Below are 17,884 nucleotides of genomic sequence, written 5' to 3' on the forward strand. Positions count from 1 at the left end.
CTTTTTTTTCTCCACATCTTTTTTTTTTCAGATCAGACAGAGAGACAGTAGGTCTGGAACTTCTTTTGTCTTTTGTCAGAATGAATACCCTGTTAGAATGAAAAACACTATTTATGACACAAACAAGATGGCTGGAACTATAAATATCGGCCACTAGCGTACTAGTAACGTTCTCTAACTATCCGCTTGTAGTATAATCTCAATTTCGGGTTGCTTGGCCTATAGCGAGAAACATTTATAGTGCCGTCAAAAATTCGTGGCGCAACTTATCCTCAATTATCTTTTAACAGGAGAATCAATGTCACCCATAGAGGCCTACTTTGCACAGCGGTTTGTATCAATTTGTCTAAATTATATCATATTTTCCCTCAGCAATTGTGGCTCGATTAGAAAATGTTTCTTCATAAATTTATGTTAAATACAAGTACTATTAATCTTCGTCACGCGGAAAATCGGATTGTTCACATACAGCACTTCCAGCTTCTCACACACATTTTACGTACGCACAATTTATGGCCAACTTCAGTTCTCACCAATGTCACCATTTAGTGGCAAAACTAGTTTCAAGAACTTAAATTTATAGTGAACAATGGGTAAATAATTTAGCACTGCTCTCAAAACATGCGTTCAATAAACATAATCTCACGATTTAAAAACAAATGACGGACTTGCTTTTGAAAGCGATCTTGTCCCAGCTTTAAACCTTTCAAAATGAGCAGAAATCACCCACTGTGATTTTTTATTAGAATTTATTAGAATTTTTTTTAGAATGGAGCTAACAGGTGTTCACAAAAATATTGATCAGTTAAGACAAATTGATACAAGTCACTGTGCAAAAGTTGGAGAGTTTATGTTCGACAGTTGAGGAGATATTTGACAATATTATGTGGCCCCAATATGTTACTTTTGACTCATAACGACGCTTGTGTGGGGGTGGGTGGGGGTTAAATGGACCAGTGCTTAAATGTACGTCAAATGACAGTAAAAAGCAGACATGAAAGCACACAAATTAAATATTTGGCCTCCTTTTCAAGAGGAGAATAGAATGAAGCAATGTTCAACTTTCCTGGACAGCACAGTATGTGGAAAAGGGGGCGGGGGCAGAAGACAATGAAGTTATAAATCAACGAGATATACAGACAACGTATTCTAACCACACGCCCATTTCCATTCGTTCAGTCCGAGTTTCCAAACTTTTCTTTCTAGTTCTGTTTGTCACCAACTAGTAACTAACCTAAAACTCACAAGTTCCAAGTTCAAATCTTGGTAGACAACGTCTCGTCAAAGGATGATCCCTTTGCCTTCCAAAACTTGAAATTAAATTTTTTCTTTGTTTTGTTTTAGTAAAGTTTTACGCCGCTCGCAACTGCATAAGGTCATATGAGCGCCAAGAGGTGGATGTCAACAGAGAAGTCCAAACTGGGAGTCAGGCTTACTATGCCCACCTCTCTAGCATCAACAGCATAAAGTCTGCTTTGACCAAAGATTCTATACACCATCTTTGTTTCGACTATCAAGGCACCCCGAAAATAGCAGTTCATGAGAGAGTGGCAAACATACAAAAGAAGTAGAGGAAAAATGACGATAGTAAGGATGAGGGAAAGAAAGCAGCAGTTCCCCCTATGTTGTTCCTGCACAATATATGAGCATGACATTGATAAATCAGTCCATTTACAATCATACTGTGCATAAGAACATGTTAATATCCCCCCTTTGGGAATGGCCTAAAGACAACTTCAGTCAGTAGCACTGCCCTGGTGAGGGGGCTTTATGTGTCCAGTAGACAAACAAGTCTAGCGTGGGAGTGTGTGTATGGGAAAGCATGTCGACACAACAGTGGTCATGTAGTGCAAGTTTGTTTAGTACGTGTTTTACGGCACTTGCAACACAATAAAGTCATATGTGCCGAAGATTAGATTTTTAAAAATTATAGTAGAGGGTTTTACGACGCTCGCAACTGCATAAGGTCATATGAGCGCCAAGGGGTGGGTGTCAACAGAGAAGTCTTTACAGGGAATCAGACTTACACTGCTCACCTCTCTAGTTTCAACAGCACAATGTCTGGTTCGACTATCAAGGCACCACGGAAATAGGTCACAAGAGAGTGACAAACATACAAAAGAAGTAGAGGAAAAATGACAATAGTAAGGATTAGGAAAGAAAAAACAGCAGTTCCCTGTTGTAGATCAGGCACAGTTATGAGCGTGACATGAATCAGCCCATTTACAATTCTACTGCGCTTGAACGAGAAATGTCTCCACTTTGGGAATGGCCTAAAGACACTACAGTCAGTGGCACTGCCCCCGGGGGGCTGAAGAGTAACAAACACAAAGAAGGAGGGGAGATAAGGACGATAGATGAACGACAGGAAAAAAGGAGCAAACCACACCAGAGCACCCACCAACCACCCACTCACACTGTAGTGCAAGAACAAAGTTAGACTGAGAGACAAAACAACAAAGGTAATAAAAAAAAAGAAGCAGAATGTACGAAAGGAGCCTCCCAACTACCCAACCACACAAACAACAATGACAACACAAACAACAACTGATGTCAGAACAACATTTCACTAAAAGTTTACTATAACTTAATTAATTGAAAGTCGGCAAAAAAGTCTTATAAAAATGCACAAGGTCTTCGTGTGTTACATAACACCATAACTTTATTGATTACTTTTACAAAGGATTACATACAGATCAATAGACCAAATACATTTGACGTACATTACTTACCAATACAGCCCAGTACATTTGTAAGTAAAGGCTACATACAACACACATCTCAGTGTGTAAATCTATAGACAGCTACAAGTTACAGGCATTTCTCTTCATCTTAAACCCTTGCTCTTTCAAAACCTAATTCATCTTGATACACATACTTCCAGGCGTACATTCCATCTATTTGTCCTTTACTGTAAACATTTAATGAGTACAGAATCAATTCAGAAAATAAAAAGACAGACAAGTTATTCTTGAAAGAAAATGTGAGGCGCCGGTCAAAATAATTACATTTTAAAAATTGGCATTTTTTCTGTCAATGGGCACTTTTTTCCTAATTTCCATTTTTTTGGATCAACACGTTTTATAGCAATTTAAAAACACATTTTGAGTGGATTTTACTGAAAAACTGACTACTGGCACAAATAAAGTAAATTTTCAGTTCCCCAGGACTCTCAGGCTATGGAAGTTACCAAACCTTGGCGGCCATTTTCTTGCAAATTTTACCTTTGAAACCAGGTGGCCCCGACCTCCTTCAATCGCAAATATTTTGACTTCTATTCAACATAAGATATTTTTTTCACCAAAAGGAAGGCAAATGAACAGGCTTTATAACTTTAAGATGATACATGTATCAATAACCCTATATGCCAAAAAATTGACGAGCGGCAAATTCCACCACATTGTGACACAAATAAACCTTTTCAAAGATAATTAGACGTCACACCCCCCTCTCCCGTTTTACCAGTGTACAGTGCATCCACAACCAATGCTAATACACATTATAATTCTATACGTATACGGTCAGAAAACTAAACATGTAAAGTTATGTTTTTATACAAATATACATCCAGTCTCGAGGCACAAAACAAAGCAAAGAGACTAGATTCCTTGACATGATGAGGACGGCTGTTTTGTCGAGTGGGAATGTAGAGATTCATTGCATCACGAAGTCTTCATTGGTGGGCTCACGGACTAGCAAACAGAGGATGGTTGCTCACTATAACAAGTCATCTCAAGTTTGGACGGTGGTACACAGAAGTTACAGGAACCAAGAATTCACCAAGTCACAATACAATCAAAATTATTACTGTACTCCCCCCCACCCTCAAAAGCAAGCTGATCGGAAGTTAAAAGCTCATTTTTGTGGACATAAATTGCAATACTATTTTTCTTCAAATAAAAACTCAAACTAAAATCAACAATATTTTTTTGTTATGTAAAACTCTGTTATTCTAAGAATAATAATAAAATTCTCCTCCGCTTACACACAAAATAGTGCATATTATGTTAAACATTTGCCTTCATGAGAGTTTTCCAAGCAAACAACTTGTTTATCAACACTTGAGAGTAATAAAAAAATGAGGCGACCCGCAATATCCACGCCCCTGTCTCTTTCCCAGTCTCAGCACAAATATATGATACAATTGACACACAATTGTAAACACACACAAACATATGATCTGATGTGATATGTGCAGACCAGGGATTGGATCTCAGCTACAGCTACACTTTCCTTAGACAGTCAAACTGACCACACAATTTGCACCACAATATTGCTCCGCAGATGTCATTGATCCTCTCAATACACTCTGATGATTCCTCATACTCATGCTTCGAATCATTCTAAACTAGCTGTACTTACCACTGATGACATAACCACAAGAACACTAGTTCTTAAAAATGCGTAATGTGTGCTTCGACATTCCCTTGTTACTCCCTCCACTCTCACCCCCCCCCCCTTTCGCAGTTTCTCACTCCACATTTCACGAATGATCGCAAACTGTATTACCAACACCCAAGTGTGTTGAGCAATATTATCATTACTACTTCAGTTCACCTGAAACTTATAAAATGTATAAAAATAGGATAAACTCTTATGTCCTTTAAAGATGAATCTCTTCTTCTGAACAAGGTGAAAATGGCGGTAAGACAATATTTCAAAGAAGTAGTACTCAATATATTGATATGTTACTTAAACAAAGAAAATGCAAACCATCCCCAGATGCTGGGAGTTCTGTCACTTATTCATGTAGACATCATATCTAAATACAAAACCCTTAAAATCACAACCCGTGTTCAGCAAATATAAAAAGAGGCTTCACAACATGTGTTCTAAAATCAGTTTCAGATTAAAATCAGTTTTAGAGAAATATGTGCATTTCCTCATTATATAGAAACTTTCAGATCAACCTTGTATTATCAAGACTCCAAAACATTTGAAGTATATATATATATATATATATATATATATATATATATATATATATATATATACATGTATAAATAAAATAAAATCTCAAGGTCACTTCAGTACATCTTTTGGCATTCAGTAAAAACTTCCATCCTTCAATGGCCACATAAGATGGCGGACATGTTAGCAAACTTTGTGTGAAGTTCTGAACTCGTGAAATCACAGTGTCCATTGGTACGTCCACAAGGCACAGTCATTTAACCCCCCAAAAATGCCTCTGCAATGCCTTAGAAAGCCACGGCGTCACACTGTAGGTAAGACATAGGTAGCATGACATAGACAAAGTAGAAAACTGAAAGATTTTAAAGAAAGACTGACTGACTGTGAATAAACAAGTGAATTCGTAAGTAATTATGGACCTTCTCTCAGTCTTTACAACATGCAGAAAAACAAGACGACATTAGACTTGTGTCTGGGAAGAATGCTAGAATCGTGTAACTTTCATTGAGAGAAGACAATTTCAATAAAATATCTTAACTCTTTATCTCCAAGGGGGGGGGGGGGGGGTGTGTAAACCCACTACACGGGGCCCTACTTTTTTTTACTAAATTAAAAATGACCAAAAATGTCACTAAATGGGTCATTAAATCAAAACAAGTGAACCTATTTTGACAGTTTTTCATCTGAGGAATGAACTCCCCAAAAAAAAAAAAAAAAAGAATGTGCCCAAGCCGCTGTCAATGGCTCCCTGGCACAGCGGTTCTGACCACGAGCCGCTGGGAGCGGCTGGCAGGAGAAAAAGAGTTACTGAGAACTTGATGCCAGAAACACACATGGGTCAGGAATCGAAACCAAAACCTCCTGACCACACGCCAAGTGTTCTGTCCACTTAGCCTTCATTGCCACACAGCAAGCTAAAAGGTTCCTGTTTTCTGAATCTACTTATTATAAAAAATTAAGAGGACACTGTTTATCGTTGGTCAGGAAAAAAATAAATTCGCTCATAATTACTTAAAATCAAAGTTTTGAGCTCGAGGTATAATGCAGTACTCTTGAAGTGTACTGTTTCCAAGGGAAAGAACAATGTTTTAGCTGTAACAACTGTATAAAGATGACAGCAATTAAGTATCTCGTTTTCATATTTCACAGAGCTTTTGGAATATAGAATAAAGCTTTCAAAAACTTGTCTAAAACCTACAAACTAATGGTTTATTTTTCTGTTTGAAAAAACTCTTTCACTTCAAGTACTGAAAATTATAGATCAAAAAGCAGACATAATGAGATTATAATATTTAAGTTTCTTTCCTGTGGGCTATTAACAGAAAGCACATCTGTCAGCTCACTATTAAGCCAGAGCCATTTCAGCAGATATATTGAAATAATAAATATAGCAAATCTCATGATCTCACATTTTTGCGTGCAAACGTACACAAGTTGTTCCCTTAGCCTCAAAACATTGAAATCAAACAAACACATAAAACAAAACAAAAAAAACATACATAAGTGAATCAAAATGTACATGGTGCTTGATCAAAGAAATTATATATAATGTGACGCAGTATTTGAATATTATGTACTACAAGTATGCCACACTGGACAATGTAAGTCTTCCTGATATGTATGACCATGTAAAAATCACCCATCTCCTTTATTATACTAAAATTTAAAAAAGGTTTCATAAAGATAAAAAAAGGTAAACAAACAAATTAACTAAAAAAAATATTTTAATTAAAAAATAAAAACCAGACTAGGATAAAAAAATTAGTGGAGAAAGGATGACAAAGACAATAATAATATTATAATACAAGGTTGTATGACCTCATGACAGCAATAACCCATGACATCAGCACTGGGCCACCCCATCACAGGATGGATAGACACTGGTCACAGGAAAACTGCCCTTTAAAAAAAATATTAAAAAATCGAGCATTTCTATCAAAAATTGTTTTATTCTTATTGAATTGAGGATTATGCGGTGTGAAGAATATCACTATGTCTACAAAAGTGTATATACATAAAAAACTGGAGGGACTGGTGAAACAAAAACGAATAAGTCTGTACAAAAGAAACAATCAGCTGAAGGAAGGTCTTTACACAAGGCTGAACAAAGAGCTGGTGTTTCCGTTTCAGGGAGTTCAATTGATGTCAGCCAACGGAAGCAACGTAGCCACAAGGCTTCACAGCGTGAGGGACTAAAAGTCCCGATAAAATTGATATGAATGAAAAAGAATTAATGTTCCTTCCCCAAAGTGCACATTAGCTTATTATGCATGAGCACTTCCTTCAACAAAAATACACAACCGAGGGATAGCCTGTCCCTAGAGAACTAGAGAAGTAAACTGGCTTATTATTACAAAACTCAAGAAGAGTATTTAACTTCCTCAAGTTCTAGACTGCATTAAAACTTGACAATTACACAGCTTTTATGCAACGTGTCGCTTCTTTTCAATGAACAAATACAAATTTCAAAATTCTTCTCAAAAGTAGCAGAAAGTACTAAAAACCATTCCAGGTAGTTATACAGTCCAGATATTCTAAAGTAAAAAATCATAAGCATTGTAAGTAGAATGCGGTATATAAATACATATACAAGTTCATTACCCGAAAATATATTCAAAGTTAAAGTTAAATATAGAATTAGCAGCGTCAACTGTTTAAGGTGGGTAGGACAAAAGAGAAGAATAAAATTTACTCTTTCGTTTTGTTTCACGGGCTGATAATCTTTCATAGAAACAGACGCACAATTCAATATCCAATATGTATGCCTCAGGCATTAAGTAAGGAAGGCTTAAGTAAGTACCAGTCGGCATCAACCAAACAGGCTGAGCCCAGTATACCAAAATCTCGCTGGTGTGTAAGTTGTACCCAAAGTTTTAGAAATAAAATGTAAAAAATTTACATTTGTGCAAAAGTAAAGAAGGCCAATATCAAAATCTCTCTCAGTTTTCTGGACGGAAAATGGAAAATGCGCAAGTGAGGCACTCACACAGTTGTAGCTTTAAAACAGAGTACAAATTTATGTGAGCATATATTTCTTTCTCATTAATAAATGAAAGATTATAACTTTGAAAAAAAAACCAACCACCTGCCCTTGTTGAACAAAATTCACATTGTTTTTAAACACTGGGTGTTTTAAAGAAAAAAGAGAACCCATTTAAAGGGTAATAACTCAAATATCTTTGGACCAATTTCAACAAAACTCCAAAGAAATAAAATTCAGTCAAGAGGACGTTTTATTTGTCAATATGAAAGAAATTAATAAAACTGTTAGAAAAATATCAAATTTTAAACATTTCAATAAAAATTTTGTGAAATGCAAAACTTTGTAACTTCTTAAAAATCAACCAGATTGTTCCATTTGAAACAGTCATTATTTTTCCATTGAAGAACACATTTATACAAAATTGATATTATCAGGTAAACTCAGAGAGGATGTCTATTTAAATCACCAGGTGTTGACCATTTACTCTCCCTACAAGCTCCGATATGCCACAGGTAATTCTGATAACCCCATGGCATGTTATTGCCCCTTCAAGCGGGTCCTCCTCTTTTTTCGACACCCTGTGCAACACAAGTGTCAGCAACACAGAGAGCAAAGGGTAGAGACAAAATCAAATCAAAACAACGGCTCATATTTAATTCTCTGATGGTGAAAAATTGATTCGACGTAATCGAAAAACATTCGAAATACGAAGGTCTCTCTAAACCAACCAGACAACAAATCAAAATCTGTACCTCTGATCAACAGACGATCATTTGATATTTATTGAAACTAATACTCGTTGACGAAGGAAAGGTATCATCCTGACTACATGGGGATTACTTAAATATGAAGAAACACATTTTTCAAAGAAACATCATACTAAGTACAACTTGAAAATAGTAACTCTATAAGACCATATCAAAAAGGGGTTACCGCAGTAAGAGCACTATTCTTTGATAATATTGTAAGTACTCAGTAGTAAGTAGGAACAGATGGGAAAATGCTTTTGGCCGAGATAAAAATATTTAATTAGCTCAAAATATTCACATAAATCAACTGAACAAGGTAACATTTCCATCAATATATAGATCCACATGTCCAAGTATGAAATGTAATTTTTCAGACATATATAAAAAACAAAACCTTAACCTTTCCCTCTGGCTGGACTCTCAACAGCAGAACATTATCATGCATTAATTGAAAATCAAAGGGAAAAACACCCTCATCAAGTGTTGTCTCAGCAGGTGCTCTGAAAGAAACAATTGTGAGTGAGCACTTCAGGTGGGACAGAGTTAGGTGAGCAGAGCAACCATGACATACAAGCAAACAGAGAAAACAAGGGAGGGGGGGGGGGGGGGGGGGGGTATTCGCTACCCCAGGAGCACAGAAACTTTCACAGAGTCTGCTACTGCAGGTCAACACACAAACAAGTTTTTATGAGACTGTGTAAACAAAACGCACAAAACTGAAATTAAAACAAACCTTTCTACATGGTTCAGCACTTATAAAAGCTCCTTGAACATATGGGAAATGGTTAAACTGAGTGACAGCATGAAATAATTAAAAGGCCAACCATGGTCAGAGTCTTGCAGGAGACAAGAGTCAAAATATAACCCCGTGATTGCAAAAGCTGAACATAATTAGAATAAGGAGCAGTTGTAACTAGTGCAAGATACACATCTACCAACAGCACCAAAATTTGAAACACCACAACCACAATACTTCTACTTCACTAAAGACATGATCTAAAAATGTTAAAAGCCCTACAAGGTATTATTTCATTTCCAACTTTTTTTTCTAATTTCATCAGAAGACTGTTAAAATGTTTTTGGGGTTGTTTTTTTTAAACCACATAAAGAGAAGCTGTTAACTGAAAGAAAAAAAACAACAAAACAAAACTTAAAACAGACTAGATAACCTTGACATACAAGAAAAACATTACTCCCAGGAGCAAACGTAGGTGACACAGGCGAAACTATTCGTGGCAAGATTTCAAACATCCGGTCAAAAGGAAAATTTCGTTTCTCCTGAAAAGCTACACCACTTTTTTCGGCAACAAAATACACGAGGTATGAAACTTACTGACAGTGATGATGAGCGGACCGAGCCACACGTGAAGGACAGAGGTGCAAGCAACCAACTCTCACTGGATGGAAGCCCTCGGTGGCACCAGAAAAATCTCCTTACCACCACTGACATACATTGCAGTGGATCGTTATTCATCAAGGAAATCCCAGTTCCAATATCTAACTCTATTCCTCTTATTTGACAAAAGTTTCTCATCTTTCATTGTTTCTTTTTTTCTTTTTTTTTGGTCTTCTGCAGCAACATAAAATTGTAGGCAAAGAAAATAAATCCAACAGACAGATTCTCTCCTGAATTTCTTTCAATCATGAGTTCGACATCTTCTATTTCAACTTTCCCCAAAGAAGCATGAATATTCCAACCTCTCTCTAAAACGTGACATAAAAAATTGCCTTAATGGATCAACTCTTTGATCACACATGGACCATTGAACCAGTTCCCTTTCGCCTCAAATCTATCAATGTGGAAACCTTTCCCTTCTCAAATGTTATCCACATTCATTTCATCATCAGAACTGACATCGGTGATACTGGCAAAGGAACTGCGAGATGTTGACCTTCTCTCTTTGTCTTTCACCGTACTGGCAGCTGAAAAGGAAAAAATGAAGAAAACTAATTTTTTTTAAAGTATCCACAGTCAAGACCAGATTATAAAACAATAAATAAAAACTTTACCAAACAAAGAAAAAAGCTCACCAATCTATACTACCGGTACAGGTATATCTATTCCAACATCTATACGATCTGAATTTTGGAACACAATAAACATCAGGCCTGCTGTTGCTTCAACATCTCGTCTATGTCCACATCATCATCTTCATCATCAACGTCTTCAAAAGCCAGATCTGAAGCAGACACTAGTAATAATGGTTCGCTTCTCATTTCTTTCATTGGGAATCTCTTTTTAAAAAAACCTGAACCATCCCGGCCTTCTTTCCACCTTCTCAATGTTTTAAAAAGTTCTCAAAATAAGTCTACCTCTGCCTCTTTTGCCACCTATTTCTTCCTGTGAGAGCAAAATGTCCAAGGCCTTTATGGAGATTAAAATGTCCCTGAAACTACATCCATGTACATCTCCATACATTAAGGTGGGAGTGATCATTTCCCCATCAGCAGAAACTGCTCCACAAAAGAAAGTCTCCCCATTACAACCATTTTGATCGGTAAACAAACCCCTGCAGAATCAAAACAGATCACCTACACAGAAGAGGGGGGCTCTCGTGGTCTAGAGGTTAAGGTGTTTGCCTCTCATTCAATTGGTCCCGGTTTTGAATCCAGATAGCAAGATTTTCGTCTCTAAAATTGTCTCCTTTCACCTCCTTTCCTGCTCTCTAGCAATGTTATGTCATCTGCTTTCATCTCCACTTTCTGCCCCTACCTCCTCACCTCCTTTGCCCCCTACTCTGGGCTCCTGATTCTTTCTGCAGTCTTTCTACTGCTACTCCCTGGCTCCTTCTTACTGCTGTCTTTCAGCCACAACCCTGATCTTCTGGTAAGAGAGATCTACACCTAGTCTTCTCAGACAAGGGCCAAAAATCTCAGAGGTCCCGTGTGCAAGTTGCACACGTTAAAGATGCCTTGGTGGTCCAAAATCAATAAGAGTAGGCTTCGGCTGCCACCCAGACAAAATTGAAAATTTCCTACCAACTGAAGATGTTTAATGTGTCCCACACGCTCATATGACCGTATGCAGTTGCGAACGCCGCAAAACACTTACCAAAAAACCCCCCAAAAACCCCATAGCAGAGCCGGTTTCTCTCCAAAATGAGAACTGGTGGAAAATCGCACAACCTCAAATAATATCTACACAAAATCATGCCAGTGGACTACCCAGATCCATCTTGTCATGCCTGCAGGGAGGAGGACAAGACTATGGACGTGTTCCTGAAATATCCCACCAGAAGACATCTGCTGGGACATTTCCGGGACCCACATTCAGAACTTTTCAAGGACCCCCTAGCGAGTGTTGAGTTCCTGCGTGCTGTTGGCATCGCTGACTGCTTATGAAGCCACAGTGCCAGAAATGAGAGAGAGAGAGAGACTCACTATACATACAACACATTCACTCTTTCACGACACATACAACACATTCACTCTTTCACTACACATACAACACATTCACTCTCTCACTATACATACAACACATTCACTCTTTCACGACACATACAACACATTCACTCTCTCACGACACATACAACACATTCACTCTTTCACTACACATACACCACATTCAGTCTCTCACTACACATACAACACATTCACTCTCTCACTACAAATACAACTCATTCACTCTTTCACTACACATACAACACATTCACTCTTTCACTACACATACAACACATTCACTCTCTCACGACACATACAACACACGACACATACAACACATTCACTCTCTCACTACACATACAACACATTCACTCTTTCACTACACATACAACACATTCACTCTTTCACTACACATACAACACATTCACTCTTTCACTACACATACAACACATTCACTCTCACGACACATACACCACATTCACTCTCTCACTACCGGGGTGGGGGTCCTCACCTGGACCATGCCCTATCTGTGACCTGCTTTCTGATTCTGCCTACCGTCAGACAAATTAAGAATTTGAGTTCGATTTTCAATATTAGCAACATGTGTTATATATGAAAATAAAGGGGAAATTATGACCCATCTCAACACTTTATTAAAAATTATCATTCTTCAGTCCGAGACTTCAGATTCGATTAATAAAAAAAGTAGGTCTGGTCTTGAAGCAGGAAGTGGCAACATGTGAATCAAGGCTCGGAGTCCAGCGTTGAGGGTCTCACGTGGCGAGATGTGAAATACAGCTTGCGGTAGTTTAAGAGTCAACAATTTAGGTAAATGCTGCACTAAAACTTTTTTGGGAAAATGTTGCACTAAAACTGTTTTTAAAAAAAGGGAGTAGTTGGTATTTTTCCATCAGAAGAAAAGTCAGTGTTTGTGACGACAGTGTTTGAGCCGAGTCGTTCAATATTTTACGTTCTGTGTTGCTTGTGTATATGACCTGACAGTCAAAATTATGCCAAATGAGAACTGGAGGAAAATCGCCCAAGCTGAGATCATATCTCCACAAAATTGCGCCACCAGAAAACCCAGATCCATCCTGTCGAGCCTGCAAGGAGGAGGACGAAACTATGGACCATGTGTGCCTGAGATGTCCCGCCAGCTATCGTGCCAGAAATCGTATACTGGGACATTTCAGTAACCCACTTTCAGCACTTTTTAAGGACCCCCGGGCAAGTGTTGAGTTCCTGCGTGCTGTCGAAATCGCTGACCGTTTATGAAGCCACAGCGCCAGAAAAGAGAGAGAGACAGTCAAATTCATGCCAGAAACATTGGTGGCTGTGATTGAATGAGGCAAATCATTGTTCTGCGCTCTTTTAACATCTTGTGTCTTTTCTGAACTTTTTAGAAGGTAGGCCTTTAAATCAATTGAGCCTATTCCCGTGTTAACGAGATGCCCCGTGGGTCCTGTGGCCAAATCCCGTGTATTTACAAGATGCGCTTTATCGATCGATATCTCCGGTGTTTTTCGGTTACAAGCTACAGGAAGCGGCGAGCCAACAGTTGACCCACTTGTTTCGTTTCTTTAAAAATTTGGTCTAGCTACATGCAATATTTTTTCAGCTGTAGCGGACTAAACCAGTCACCCCTGCATTGCAATGGATGATTTTATTATAAATTGGGCGCAAAAGAAAATGCGTAACCCCCAGACATTGTCATTTCAAAATATTGATCAAACAAAAACTATTTGGTCAAATTAGACGCAGATTTTTCTGTGAGAGTATTCTTTTCTTTCTCTTGTTCCATTAAAAAAAACAACTATGATAGCTTTCAAAGTCTTCATTTGGTTAAAGTTTCAATCTACCCCAAATGTGTCAGGCTGCAATGGTTGTTGGGTGAACAATAGCTCAGGCTCAAGTGAGTTAACAAACAACACACACATTTTCTCTTAATCAGCTCCTATCACAGAAACCATTACACTATCGTTTAGTCAAACTGATTGGTACATCCATTCTGGGCAGCAAATGTAACACACAGCAACAAGGTAATGCACACTCATTCTCTCATTTTTGTCTCTTTTTTCCACTTCAACCTTTTCTGTTTCGGCCTTATCATAACGTCTACTTTTCCGAAAAGCCAAAAAATTAACTCAATGTCAAACCAAGAACTGCTGGACTTTCTCATTTATACTGATACTCTGTCATGGGACATGCTGGGTGCTTCTTTTGCTGATAGTTAATTCTGTCTTGTGTAAGGAAAATGATCCAAGACAAGTTTTTTAATGTCTTTACTAAGATGGCTATTGAACATCAAACAAAACAGAGCAGGTTTGAATGCCTCACTGTGCCACAGTTCTGATTTGATTGATTGAGTAGGTGTTTTGCGGCACTATCGACTCAATTTTGGTAATTTAAGTGCCCAGGATGCCAAAATAAAAAGTCGTTCTTATAAAAAAAAGTTGCATAAAACCGTACCTTTGACCAGCTGGGACAGGCTCATCTGGTGCAGTGGTGTCGTCCCAGTCGCTTTCCTCGTCCAGGTTTCCCTGTACCACACAGTCAGACACAATATGTGAGGCAGCGTGGTGGAATCAGGCTCTCGTCAATTTTTGGGTATATTGAGTTATTGGTATCATCTTAAAGCTAGTGCATTTGTCTTGCTTTCAATAAAAAAAATTACCCACCAATCTTCAATAGAAGTGGAGATATTTTGGATTGAAGAAGGTGGGGTAACCTGATTTAAAAGGTAAAATTAGCGAGAAAATGGCCGCCAAAGCTCGATAAATTCCGAAGCTGGAGAGACCATGGAAACTGTAAATTTATATTTTTGTGCCTTTAATCGACGATTTCTGTGAAATCCTCCAAGGAATGTGTTTGTAAATGGACATAAAAGGTGTTGAGCCAAAAAACAAAAATTTGATAAAAATTGCTAAGCATGGAGAAAACTGCTGTTTTCTTTGATTTCATTATTTTGACGAGAGCCTGATTCCACCACGCTGCCTCACATATGAGCAGTGAGTAGATGAAATCATTGTGATGTCTGTCTATTCCAAGGCAACTAGCTATAGGGCTACAGCCAAGGAAACAATGCCGAACTTTCATCCCTGTAACTATCACCAGAATGAGAAAGGAGAATAATTGCCTAAACAGCATCAGAATTCTTCTTCCCTGTCCGTACCCGTGAAGAACTCAGTCAAGGCTTCATGAGCAGGGTGAAAGGAGCTCTTTGCCATCGTTCAAACTATTCGAACCAACTGATATACTTGAAAACAAAGACTAAAATAGTTTCTTTTTTTTTTTAGTACAGGTTTTACTGCACTCGCAACTGCATAAGGTCATAATATGAGCGCCATAAAATAGTTTAATGTAAGTGTTCAGATTATCTTAGAGAGTGCTCCTCCCCCCTTTCTTTCTGCAAGGGAAACCACTGCAATAAAATGAAAGCTGTTTTGCTTTTTTCAAGGTATCACTTTAAAACAGGGATTCCCCAAGTAGGGGCAGCAGAGGACTAAGTGTGAGTGCAGGGAATCCCTAAGTGCAGTAAGAAATGTGTTAAAACGAAAAAAAAGTGGAGGGCCCACAGCTGGCTATGTCGGAGAACAGACCCACATAGTTTTATTATCCTGAAAATCAGTTCTCCTTATGATTGAGAACGGACAATATAAATGGTGAAATGGTATAGGTTTAATACCCCTATCAACACAATAAGGTTATTTAGGAGGCGGGACCTCCGAGTTAGCGTCCATAATAATAATAATAATTGCATTTATATAGCGCATATCCACGCTCAAGAGCATGCTCTATGCGCTTTACAACTATTATTACCCCAGCAGACCCTCTGAGAACACTCAGAAACATTCTCGGCTTCCGCGGAAGCATACAGTGCAAGCTGCGGATTTCACGCACTCAAACACTCCATCTCCGAAAGGACCGAGCCAAATGGGAAATTTGTGTAAAGGGCCTTTCCCAAAGACAACGTTGGACCAAGCTGAGACTCGAACCCCCGATCCAACCATCTTACTATTACTGTTCAGGAAGCCTAATCACTAGGCTATCGATGCCACTCTGGCAATATAACTTCCTATAATAAGACAAGTCTATACAAAAGTATGTGTACAAAAGTGAGAGCATGTGTGCATCTGTGTGTTGTACACTGGTATGAGAGTGTTTGTACACAACTGCTTAAGAGAATGCAAAGGCTGAGCAAACTGACCACGTTGTTGGCCGTCTTGTTCTGAGTGCCAGGTCTTGCCATGTCCACTCCACCAAACGGTTTGGCGCCCGGGCTGCGAGACTGGAGACGAAATGGCAAGATTTAAAACAGATGAATGACTATCTCAAGATACATATAAGGCTTCATTTAGATATGGTACTAAAATGGCACAACTGAAGTAGAAGAGTGTAGTTGAGGGTTACCATTAGCCTCTAGTCAGCTACCTCATTAAAATTTGATCAAAGAGTTTTTGGGTTTTTTAGTAGAGGTTTTACGGTGCTCGCAACTGCATAAGGTCATATGAGCGCCAGGAGATTAGAGGTGTTACAAGAGAGTAACAAACATAAAAAAAGAAGAAGGGGAGATAAGGACGATAGATGTTTGATAAGAAAGAAGGAGCAAACCACACCAGAGCACCCGCCAACCACCCACTTATCACAGAGTGAACTGAGAAAAAACAAACTCATAACAGAAAAGAAAGAGTACACCACACTGCAACATAGAGTTCAGCAACCCTCCCCATCAAGATAGAAATGGTCAAATAGTACTAAAGGGGACCCCCCCAAAAAAAAAACCAAAAAAAAAACAAAAAAACAACAAAACAAAACAAACAAACAAAACAAAAAAACAAACTTCAAGCAGTTATTCACCCATAAAAGAAAGCTTTACTAGTTTAGATTGTCCACATGACCAGATCTCATTGCACAACCAAACACCAACCCACAAGAAAAATCTGGGATACAAACCCCTAGTTTGTTCTCTATGGTGTCCCTCAGGTTCGACACGCCGCCCCCTGGACTGCGTTTGGGCGAGGTGAGCCGGGACGACGGTGACGGCATGCCATGTCTGTCTTCCCTGTGGAAGGAGGGGCGAGGGGGTGGGGGTCGAAGAAAGTCTTCTTTGTTAGTTTTTTTTTCCTCTGTTCAATAATCAGCACATCAATAGTGCACATCGATGAGGCTGATATACATGTTGTGTAAAATTTGGGTGGGTGTGGTACCTTCACATCACCGGCCACCTGATCAGGTGTACTAAGATAAAAATTTGGAAAATTTTAACAAATTGTACTTTCTTTGCTTGTGATATTGGTTGCATGTGCTCAAGAAACTAGTCAAAATTAAAATTGTAAATGCTGAAAAAAAAAACCACACAAGAAAAGATTTACAATGTAGGTACAATTGTTAAAAGAATGATGCAGTTTTTTTTCTCTCTCCTGAAAAATTTTGATTTCCGGGCTTAGTTCTCTTATACAGCTTGCCGACTATATGAAATTTGTTAGAACTTACATAGTTCTGGATTTTATGTTTTCCCCCAGTGTGCTGTGGTTGACTGTTACAGACAGTTTTTGCTTGACATATGTAGGCAATGGTGACTGCTAAGTGTGAAACAAGAAACCTCTGACAACTCAACATTACATTAGACAAAGAAAAAAAAAAGTCACTTCGACTGAAAGTTCATTAAAACATTAGGGCTCTTGTGCAAGAAGGTTGGACCAAAATTCCTTTTTTCTCCAGCTGCATGGACATTTAGTTCTCTGCAACAATCTTTGCTATCACAAACAATCTCAGATGTCAATTCAAGTATTTATCTCCAAAAGGATCCAAGCCAGGATGAGGAAAACAAACATTTTCTGACAAAAAACCATACAAACTC

General features: G+C 38.4%; 1 protein-coding gene across 1 annotated transcript in view; it reads right to left on the bottom strand.

Moving 5' to 3' along the window:
* Positions 1-13,264: 13,264 nt before the first annotated feature.
* LOC101854505 (zinc finger protein DZIP1L) overlaps positions 13,265-17,884 on the bottom strand; it is a gene marked incomplete in the record, with an annotated part of 43,214 nt that continues 38,594 nt past the window's right edge. The window contains 3 exon segments of the mRNA XM_013083582.2: positions 13,265-14,564; positions 16,232-16,312; positions 16,978-17,086. Of these exon segments, the coding sequence (XP_012939036.1) occupies positions 14,430-14,564; positions 16,232-16,312; positions 16,978-17,086 (325 nt within the window).

The sequence above is a fragment of the Aplysia californica genome, unplaced genomic scaffold (genome assembly GCF_000002075.1).
Source record: "Aplysia californica isolate F4 #8 unplaced genomic scaffold, AplCal3.0 scaffold00242, whole genome shotgun sequence".
NCBI classification, from domain to species: domain Eukaryota; kingdom Metazoa; phylum Mollusca; class Gastropoda; order Aplysiida; family Aplysiidae; genus Aplysia; species Aplysia californica.